The sequence below is a fragment of the Anthonomus grandis genome, chromosome 3 (assembly GCF_022605725.1).
Source record: "Anthonomus grandis grandis chromosome 3, icAntGran1.3, whole genome shotgun sequence".
Lineage (NCBI taxonomy): Eukaryota > Metazoa > Arthropoda > Insecta > Coleoptera > Curculionidae > Anthonomus > Anthonomus grandis.
In genome coordinates, this window is record NC_065548.1 from 729,417 (window position 1) to 740,087 (window position 10,671).

At 32.6% G+C, this 10,671-nt stretch overlaps 4 protein-coding genes across 5 annotated transcripts; 2 read left to right on the forward strand and 2 right to left on the reverse strand.

The window, feature by feature from the left end:
• Positions 1 to 1,115: 1,115 nt before the first annotated feature.
• LOC126734495 (uncharacterized) lies at positions 1,116 to 3,045 on the reverse strand. Its single transcript, XM_050438150.1, has 2 exons — positions 2,829 to 3,045; positions 1,116 to 1,557 (listed from the first exon to the last, which is right to left on the reverse strand). The coding sequence occupies exons 1-2, from the start codon at positions 2,865 to 2,867 to the stop codon at positions 1,258 to 1,260; spliced, it is 339 nt and encodes a 112-aa protein (XP_050294107.1). The 5' UTR covers positions 2,868 to 3,045; the 3' UTR covers positions 1,116 to 1,257.
• A 127-nt stretch (positions 3,046 to 3,172) lies between these two features.
• LOC126734496 (uncharacterized) lies at positions 3,173 to 4,210 on the forward strand. Its single transcript, XM_050438151.1, has 3 exons — positions 3,173 to 3,346; positions 3,495 to 3,577; positions 3,984 to 4,210. The coding sequence occupies exons 1-3, from the start codon at positions 3,326 to 3,328 to the stop codon at positions 4,099 to 4,101; spliced, it is 222 nt and encodes a 73-aa protein (XP_050294108.1). The 5' UTR covers positions 3,173 to 3,325; the 3' UTR covers positions 4,102 to 4,210.
• Positions 4,211 to 4,770: 560 nt separating this feature from the next.
• LOC126734552 (cytochrome c oxidase subunit 4 isoform 1, mitochondrial-like) lies at positions 4,771 to 6,336 on the reverse strand. The gene is made up of 4 exons (XM_050438236.1): positions 6,171 to 6,336; positions 5,383 to 5,630; positions 5,130 to 5,322; positions 4,771 to 5,069 (listed from the first exon to the last, which is right to left on the reverse strand). The coding sequence occupies exons 2-4, from the start codon at positions 5,614 to 5,616 to the stop codon at positions 4,933 to 4,935; spliced, it is 564 nt and encodes a 187-aa protein (XP_050294193.1). The 5' UTR covers positions 5,617 to 5,630; positions 6,171 to 6,336; the 3' UTR covers positions 4,771 to 4,932.
• A 168-nt stretch (positions 6,337 to 6,504) lies between these two features.
• On the forward strand, positions 6,505 to 10,659 carry LOC126734551 (serine/Arginine-related protein 53-like). Of its 2 annotated transcripts, none has more exons than XM_050438235.1 (3): positions 6,505 to 6,640; positions 6,902 to 7,105; positions 9,988 to 10,659. In XM_050438235.1, the coding sequence occupies exons 2-3, from the start codon at positions 6,903 to 6,905 to the stop codon at positions 10,499 to 10,501; spliced, it is 717 nt and encodes a 238-aa protein (XP_050294192.1). In that variant the 5' UTR covers positions 6,505 to 6,640; position 6,902; the 3' UTR covers positions 10,502 to 10,659. The 2 variants fall into 2 exon arrangements, with proteins under 2 accessions (XP_050294192.1, XP_050294190.1); XM_050438233.1 differs by lacking the exon at positions 6,505 to 6,640 and adding an exon at positions 6,657 to 6,840.
• The last annotated feature ends 12 nt before the right edge of the window (positions 10,660 to 10,671 follow it).

Consider the following 10,671-nt stretch of genomic DNA (forward strand, 5'->3'; position numbering starts at 1 on the left):
TGATTGGACACCTATTTCAGGATTTTTCAAAAAAAAAATCAAAATTTTGAAAAAAAAATTTTTATTTCAGGATGATTTTATTACATGAAAATTCCAAAAACTGTCCATAACTCAAAAACTACTCAACCTACATTTTTGAAAATTCGTTTACAGATTCTCCATTTAAATTGATTGGACACCTATTTCAGGATTTTTCAAAAAAAAATCAAAATTTTGAAAAAAAAATTTTTATTTCAGGATGATTTTATTACATGAAAATTCCAAAAACTGTCCGTAACTCAAAAACTACTCAACCTACACTTTTGAAAATTCGTATACAGATTCTCCATTTAAATTAATTGGACACCTATTTCAGCGTTTTTCAAAAAATATTCAAAATTTTGAAAAAAAAAAATTTTATTTCATGAAAATTCCAAAAACTGTCCATAACTCAAAAACTACTCAATCTACACTTTTGAAAATTCGTATACAGATTCTCCATTTAAATTGATTGGACACCTATTTCAGGATTTTTCAAAAAAAAAATCAAAATTTTGCAAAATAAAAATTTTATTCCAGGATGATTCTATTTCATGAAAATTCCAAAAACTGTCCATAACTCAAAAACTACTCAACCTACACTTTTGAAAATTTGTATACAGATTCTCCATTTAAATTGATTAGACACCTATTTCAGCGTTTTTCAAAAAAAAATCAAAATTTTGAAAAAAAAATTTATCTCAGGATGATTTTATTTCATGAAAATTCCAAAAACTGTCCATAACTCAAAAACTACTCAACCTACACTTTTGAAAATTCGTATACAGATTCTCCATTTAAATTGATTGGACACCTATTTCAGGATTTTTGAAAAAAAAAATCAAAATTTTGAAAAAAAAAAATTTTATTCCAGGATGATTTTATTTCATGAAAATTCCAAAAACTGTCCATAACTTGCTCACATATGTGATTGCATTTAATACCCATAAAAAGCACAAAAGCAATGAAACCCTAAGATTCTTTATTTGGGTTTATTGTACCATAAAACCAGTGGCTCCATTAGGCCATGGAAAACTGAAAAAATTAGTTTTGATCTAAACAAGATCCCTAAAAATAATATTAAGAATAACCTCAAATAATAATAAATGACTTTATTAGTACCAAACTACATACTTAACCTACTAAACCTCTACTTAACCTAAATGCTTGAAAAATATATATAAATATATACAAAATGACCTAAACTATCTCTAGGAACAGAACGATAAATAAAAAAAATTAAGGTGTCAAATAATCGATCCCGTTCAAATGTCCCTCGTCTCGGGCACGTTGTTTCGCCAATCTTTCGCGATCGTAACCGTCTATACCCAAGCCCAATCGTTCTATGGCCCATTCGCCCAATGGTCCGTTCAATTCCTGATACTGTCTGGAACGTCTGATACCCACTTCCGGATCGAAGGGCCACTCCACCTCTTTGTGCAAAACCGGATGTCCGGCCACATTGAACTGCACCAAATCCCTCACTAGGGTCAACGGATCACTCCTAGATGGGTTGGGAAGCAACAGAATTGCTATTATCTGAAATTTTATTGTATAGTAATAGTTTTTGGGCAATTTGTTATAACATAGGGGGCGTTTCAATACATATTTATTACCCTCCTTAACAGAAAGGCCCCAATTACAAAGCAGGAGAATAAATTTTAGGTAGGTATTAAGCAGGTAACAATAATTCGCTTATTTACGAACACAAAAATTAACAATATTTATGAAAATATAACAAGGTAATATATTGGGGGATTAAACAGTAATGCGAGGACAGATTAATATAGGAGTACAAGGAGTAAAGATTGGTATTAGGTGTTTTTTAATTTTTGTAAGGGAGGTATTACAAATATCAAAACCTCTGCTATCATTCTTATGTGTAGTACGTAGTCTACATAAAGAGAATAATAAATTTTGACAAGATGATTGATGAGGTACTGGAAATTTAATAACACAGCAAAAGTAGTAGGAATGCAATAAGTGTAAAGACAGACAGAGATAAAAAGCAACGTGAGTTATGAATATTTTTTTTTTTTCCAATTGCAAGTTTTCAAATTTTTTTTCTAAACTTTTTGTACATATTTTGAGAAATGCCAAAATAGATATCCAATCAAATGGTCCAGAAAATATTTGTACAAAAATTTCAAATTTGTACCGAGTCAAGTTTGTCAGTAATAAACATTTTACATTAGCAACTATAGTTTGCTGCGTTGAATGTTATTGTTGGCTACTTCAATGTCTTCACTTTTAGCATTTTAGTCATTCATTTATAATATGGTGATATTGGAACCTAGTTACTTCTATAGCAATAGATTCAGCTCCCAGAGACTTCTATGAAAATCTCAGAACAAAAAAAAGAACCTCTGAAGCCTGAACCAGTACCTTTTTAATTTCTAAAGAAATACTTTATGATCCATAGAATCAAATGCCTTGGCTATATCAAAAAAAAATTCTACATCAGCAATATCAATCATTCAAAGAACAACTTAAGAAAATAGCTTTGTTTTTAGTGAAATCTAGGATATTTTTATTAATAAAAATCGGTAACAATTATTCCTTTACACAAGAAATTACTGCTTCTGTGATCTCCGTCTTTATGAAAAGGCCCTGGTCTTTAAAGGCATTCAGGAAATGCATGGAAAAGTCTCCAGCGCATTTTCTTATTTAACATCAGGGGCAACAGTGAGTAAGCATAATCCTTTATTCAAAAGAATAGAATTAAAATGTTTTCACTGTTTCCCTATGGGAGGTTTATTTTGAAATTTGACATACAGTGTTCCCTAAAATGTAATATAAATTGCACTCACCGTACACACAATAAAATTCTTCATTTTAATAAATATCATAGTAGGTACATGCACACATGTGACTTTTATTCACTTATTTGGCCCCAAGAAGGAAAGCGAAAGTGGTTGAAACCTATTTATAAGTTTCGACCATGAAGGAGCCTACAAAGTGTTGTATAACCAAACAACTATTAGGACATATTTAATGGTGACAAATATTGAAAATTTCATCATTTACTGACTTCATTAATAAGAAATTAAATAGTTAGAGACATTTTAAAGGAAGGTACTACCTAATAACTGTTTGTATTTTATCAAAAAATTTATGATATTAATATAGTTATTAAAGTATAATAAGTGTTTGTGCTGTCGCAGCCCCTGTTCTCCCTCTTGGTTCATAATTACTGTTTTAACTTTCACTTTTCAGTGAATATACGTGCCACCACAGTATCGCCATCAGTACTTAAGTTAATATTGTAAAACGACTTTCTTTTTAGGTTTAAAATTGTGGTTTTAACATGAATAACCGAGTTGTTTTGGTAAGTTTTTAACGTAGAGGAAAAAAGAAAACATTGCCCATTTTTTTAATTATCTTAGGAAGGGATTATATTCATTAATTACTGAATAATAGGCTGTTTATGGGCCTCCTGTATATTTTTCTTGAACATAATTAAGGTGCAATTTTAGGTATTATTTTTACTCACCGTCTTTTGTGCAGTCTCATTGGAAGCCCTACAACCGAAAGCACCGAACTTTCAATACTTCGAGAGGTAAGATAATAGCTTTTCTCGTTATTTTAAAAAAAGTAATGCCGTTTTAGAAATCATAATATAAACAATTTTTAACTATCGAATGACGTTTCAGGCAACGTTGCCAAATTTGTCAGTTTGCAAATATTATAGGGAATTTATCTCACAATATACGGGCACAGATGTAAATAGCTCCGCACGAGTGTGGAGCTATTTACATCTGTGATACGGGTTATTTTGTTTAAGGATGTGACCAAGTTAAAACTTAAAACCGAATAAGTAGAGTATTTAACAAAAAAAATGCGTGAATGTACTTCTAAATATAAGAAATCTAGTGTACGAGCTGACAACGCTGTCGATGACGTTAACAACCGGTCAGCGGTGTCTTTTTAGCGCGAAAATATGAAATTTTCCATTTAATTTTTAGGCCTAAATACCGATACCCATATTACGACGAAAATGGCGTGGGACGCCTGCTATATGGTTATGGAGACGATAAATTGTACCAGTACAAAGTGTTTACGCCACTAGAGGGAATTCACTAAAGAAATCTATTTTATCTACTCAAGGAGTTAGTAAATAATTTTAGTAACGGTTCATATACTAGTCTGTTATGTTTTAACATTAAAAGAATAATATATTTTTATGGTAAAATTGCTTTAAATTTATCTTGTTCTGGTCCCTATGTAAATTTGAATTTAAACAAAATGGCCGCCACGTGTCGGCCAATCAGCAGTCCTGGAGGCGTGGCCATGAGAACTATACATACGAGGGTTATAAAATATATTATAATTTTAGTACCGGTTCATACGTATGTTATACTAGTCTCTTATGTTTTAACATTAAAAATAATATATATTTTTTTAATTATACATATATTTTTGTACAAATACAAGGTAAAATTGCCTTAAATTAATCTTTTCACTTTTATAAATTTGAATTCAAACAAAATGGCCGCCAGATTTCGGCCAATCAAGAGAGTGGATTCTCGCCCGGGAGGCGTGGCCATGGAAACTATACATACGAGAGTTGTCAAAAAAGTGAAAACAAAATGACCGCCAACATTTACATTGATTAGAAGTTTCATCGTTCCATTAGAAATTGTATACCAAGGTTGTTGAAAACTCTTAGTGTAAAGGAATTTCTACTGAATTCTGTCTGTATTATCAATAAAATATTGCCCTTTTGAAGGTTTACAAAAAAAAAACACTTAATACAACATAAATTTTCATTTATTTAATACTTCTCACGATATACAAACCTGTGCCTTTATATCACAAAGGAAAAGACTTAAAAATTAAAAACGTTAATTTATTACAAGAATTTAATCTAATACGAGGTCTGTAGGATACAGACTGTCCCGGATAACATTAAATTTATTTCTTCCAGTCGTCCTTTTCGTAGTCCCATTTGGAGGAGATGCCCTGGACGGGGTTGACGTGCAGGTCGATCATACGACGGGCCTGGGCCTCCCTGTGATCCTGTTTGAAGGATTCCGGGAGTGGTGGATAAACTACAAAAAAATTAATACATAAACAAATGACAAAAAATTAACAGATTTGAATCAACTTACCGAAAGCCTTCATACCGAAGAAGCACCAAAGGGAAACGGCACAGAACAAAAGTGTTACACCGATGGAATATTTCCATTCTCCGGTGGGAGCTTTCATTTCGGCAAAAGTCTGCCTGAAAGATGCCCTATAAAGGGCCTTTTTCTCTTCAATGGACAAGTTTTTCCAGTCTCCTTTCTCTTTCTCTCTTAGGGCCTACAATAGAATTAATTAATAGCTACCACACTACAAACACCACCTTGTGCTTCATTTTACCAAGATATCAGCATTGGGCTCCTTCCATCTGATAGCAGGGAATGGAAAATCAGTTCTATCACCGTAACTGGGCTCTCCGTTCCACCCAAATCCAACGATTTCCCTTTTGCCGATGAGCTTTTTGGTGAAAGAACCTCCAGTGCCGCTCATAGCAGCTGATTGGGTTACTGCAGTTTTTGTGATGACATTTTTAATCAGGTGCCTTGTGGTCAAAGCTAACATGGTGTTAGCCATGATGGGACGATGTACTATTGAAATAAATTGCTTTATTATTATAAAAAATACTCTATAAGTTCTTGTAGGGGCTCCTATATCTATGGTTATTGTTAAACAAATATACTCCTACCTGCTGCCACTTTTTATACTATTACATTAAATAATGTATGAACTGTCCTATTTGGGCTCCTATATATTATATAAGCTAAATAATTGGGTTTTAAAATATGCATACTGATAACAAGACCACTGGGAGTTGTTTGTTTTTGAGGTTAGAGTGCATTATGTAATAAATATCAAGAGTTATTATATGGTATATAAAGGGATTCATTTAAAATCGATAATATAGTGGTATAATGAATAAATGGAATGTAATTTGGGCTTTTCAGAGCTTTTTTTTAAAGTAAAATTGATTACCTAATCAATGGACAGGGAACTTAAAACTAAGTGGATTTTAGCGGGCAAATGTCTTGAATAGGGATAAAATAGTTGATTTTACCAAGGGTATCTAACAAATTGCAAATGTAACCACCTAAAACACCAAATAATTCACTTTTTTCTTCGTTACGTACCTTCGGAAATTTAGGAAAAGCAGTGCGGATTATTGGAAAACAAAATGGCTGTCGCCTAATTAAAGTTCGACTACGTTGCCAGATTTTATTTTACTTAGTTTTCAATAGTAATAAATTAAGTTAACTAAGACTCGGCTTCTTAAAAAAGGTTATAACTAGTCTATTCTATTCAATAAGAAGTCCGATAAAGTATAACTAATCAATTTATTCTAATAAATCAGGCATATTTTAAAACGTTTTGTTAGGATAGACAACAATGCGTAAATCAGCTGTTTAAACCCTTTAACAATTTGTCACTTGTCAAATATCTGACATAGTGACATATAAGAAGCATTGTTGTCACTGATTGTGATTGTTGTGTATTTATTATTTTCTTCAAAATAAATCCAAAACGCGTTTATTTTGTAATTTATATCATAATAGATAAAATAAACGAATAAAATAACGTTTAAAACACAATATACTGTTACGTACGTATCTTTTGTTAATAATTATTACCAAATAAGCTTGACTTGAGTGAAGTGAGGTTATGTAAATTTGTTTTGTTTACATTTTTACCTTTTTTAATATGACTTGTGCGTTTTAAGGGCAAATTCCTTAATATTTTCATGTTAAATATGCATAAAAAGTATTAGTCCACAGTAATTTGAAAAAATCTTACTAGATTCATGTGAGTTTGCAACTACATATGCCTAAAAACATAATAATTTATCGACACATCCTTACTGTAGTATGGGTAGATATTCAAGTGATTCAGATAACCAGGAAAGACGGTCCGCAAGGTCCTCAAACAGGACTCGTCGCCGATCTTCTTCGGACGATTCCTCTTCAGGTAAAAACCGTAGATCGAGCAAAAAATCTTCTAAGAGGTCAACATCAAGAAGCAAAGACCACTATTCTAGGTCTCGAAGATCTAGAAGTAGCTCATATACCAGGTAAATACTCTAAAGGGTTACTAACTGCTAACTGACACTACAAAATTCCTGAGAATATATATAAATCAAAACTTAAATTGGAACACACATATACAAGAACTAAACAAAAAACTAAACCCTCTATGTTATAAGAATTCTTAGAAAGCATTTAAGCATAAAACACTGAAAATAATATATTTTGCAGATTTTCAATTTTCAGAAAGGTTTGGGGTAATTTTTTGGGGTGGATCTAGTATGTTGAAGGTTATTTTTCTTACACAAAAGGTATAACAATTGAAAATATGGCATATAGAGATTTCTGTCAAGGAAAATTCAAAGAAATGAATTTATTTACCAATGTGTATGATTTATTTATTTTTGAATGTAGGTATTATTTTCTTTGTAAAAAATCAACATAAAGTTTAAAAATTTGAACATTTACACCAAAATTATAATACACCCTTATTAAACTATAATGTCCCTTAACACAGATTGACAGCTACTGAGAAAATACCAACCAATACTTGCATTTCTTATCTCAATAAGTTACCAGCAAAATTAAAAAAGGAAAAAAGCAGCATTCCATTTTTTAATAAGTCTTGCATCTAACATTGAACGCTTTAAACTCTGAAAGTCCTTGCAATGTTCTAAGATTGAACCTTATAGCATTGAGGAATTTATGAATTATTATATTATCTAAACTTGTGATTTTATTGGAATTTTCATTTAAAATAGTTTGTCAATTATTTCTTTGTTGAAAATATTTTGACATACATTACATTAATTAGATTATTTACTAAATTAATTTGACTGTTGCCTACAATTTATTTAACTGTGCAATGTATGTACTTAAGTTTTATATTGTAAGACGCTTTGAATAAAGAAATATATTTAATATTTAAAACTAAAAAAAGTGAAGCCTAAATTATAAAAAGTCTATAAATGATAACAAAATCCAAAATTCAAAAAACAAGATAAAATCAGCATGGTCAATCATAAAATCTGAGTCAGGTAAAAATAAAACTAACAACAATATTGTTTTAAGGGAAGATGGTCAGTCCATTGAAAACCCAGCTTTAATCACCGAATTATTTGCTAAACATTTTACTCTTGACCATCAACAAAGCTGTAACTCCAATATACATGACTTGCATAATGATTATCCAACCATATTTCTCAATCCCGTTAATTCTCAGGATATCTTTAAGATATTGATGAACCTTCCAAATAAATTTTCCTCTGGCTTGGATGAAATTCCGGTATTCGTCTAAAAGTTTGTTGGGATTCACTTAGCCGGACCCATTTCCAATGCGATCAATGAGAGTCTTTCTACCCAAATTTTTCCTTCTGCTCTTAAGCGGGCAAAAGTAGTGCCTGTTTTTAAGAAGGGAGAAAAAACGAATATTGCCAACTATCGGCCAGTATCCGTATTACCATCCATATCGAGGGTATTTGAAAGGGTTATCTATCAAATAGTTATGAATTATTTAACTCACCATCAAATAATAAATAAACACCAATACGGATTTGTTCCCAAAAGATCGACGGAAATGGCCATTTATAGTGCAATACAATATATTATGAAGAATCTTGAGAGAAAGGCCAGTGTAGCTGGACTGTATTTCGATTTGTCTAAGGCGTTTGACACGGTTGACCATTCTTTACTGCTGGACATCCTGGAACGGTATGGCATCAGGGGTGCAGCATCTAAATTACTCAGTTCATATCTAGAGCAAAGAGAACAAATAGTTTGTGTGACACATTCCGGATCACCAACGTTTTCCCGCCCCCAAATTATAGGAAGAGGTGTGCCTCAGGGCTCAATCTTGGGACCTGTGCTCTTTCTATTATATGTCAATGGCTTGCCTGAGCTGTTCCCTTCTGATATGATTTGTCAATTCGCCGACGACACATCAGTTATAGTTGCCAGAAAGACAGTGGCAGATCTTTCACGGGGCTGCTCATCCGCAGTGGAGCGCATGAGGACCTGGTGCCTGGACAGTAAGTTGTCTTTGAACTCTGGTAAAACGGGGTTGATTAATTTTTCGAAGGCCAATATTGTCTCAGAATCTCTACTTGTGTGGTCTGGTGGGCAGTCAATCCCTCTAGCCAATAGTATAAAATTCTTAGGAATACACATTGACCCCAATTTAAATTGGGAGAAACATATTAAAAACCTTTATTCCAGATTAGAAGATTAAGGGATGTAGTGTCTGAGGTATCTCTTTGCCTATTTTATTTCGGACAGGTACAATCGATCTTACAATATGGTATCTGTTTCTGGGGATCTGCAAGAGGAGCTCTAGATATATTGAGAATGCAAAAGCGTATCATTCGTTGTTTATTGGGCATGACCTACAGAACTTCCTGTAGACCTTACTTCTGCAAACTAAAAATACTCACCCTTCCCTCCTTATACTTTTCTTCCTTGGTGTTATTTGTAAAGAGACACAATCATTTGTTTGTTGAGAATAGGGCAATGTACGCTGAGGATGTGACTATGATTACACGACATAGAAGCGATCTCCGCATTCCATTGCATAATTCAGCTTACTATGAAAGAGGTTCTCATTATATGGCCATCAGGGCTTATAGAATGTTACCTGCTGATAATAGAAGCATTGAATCTACAGTCTAATTTAAAAAAGCTGTTTACCACTGGTTGCAGATTAAATGTTTTTATAATTTTACTTTTGGATAATAATTTTAACTTGTGTTAGATATTTAGAATATTTATTTTAAATTTTGTTATTTTGTTTATATAAGTATATTGCCTCTATGAATTCTAGATAAGAAAAATTAATGTACCCTATGGGAGCTAGATCCTCCTTTGTATGACGTTGCTTTGTCGTCCTGTATACGATTTTGTTGGCAAATAAAGGATATTATTATGTGTTTTTTAGGTCTCGTACGACTCGTAGATCACCCTCAAGAGAGAGATCGAAAAAAAGATCTAAATCCAGGGATAGGTATCGTTCAAGACGCTCCAGATCTAAATCCTACATCAGGGAGTACAGTTCCAAACCTAAAAGGAGGTCCTCCTCCAGTTCACCCGAGTCTGACAGAAGCAAAAATAATAAGAAAACCCTCAAGAGTAAACCACCAAAACCAAAGTTCCCGATGGCCGAAGATTCTTCGGATAGTCTTGTAGCAATCGATGCTGCCGCCCTAGATCAGATCAATGAAGATAAGTTCGTGCAAAAATCATTCTCCTCCAATAAATCCAATAAAGTTTTGGACAATATCGTGATAGATTTGCATAAGCAAACCATCAAAGTACCGGAAATGGAACAGGTGGAACCCGACAGTATTTTCCATCACGGTTTGTTCGGCGATCCCGATTTGAGGTTGGAAAAGTGGGTCAAGGATCTGTTTTCTTATAGGCAAAAGGCCTTACAGCAGCAAGAAAAAGTCTAGTGTTTTTTTATTGACGTATTCTAATTAAGTGATTATAGTTAATTAAATTTCTTTCCAATTTTTTTGAACTAAGACCTTTTTTGCTGTATTATTACTTTTTACTTAACTAATTTATAATACATTGCGGGTAATGTAATAAAACCGATATGATTCCTAAATTGATTAATTAT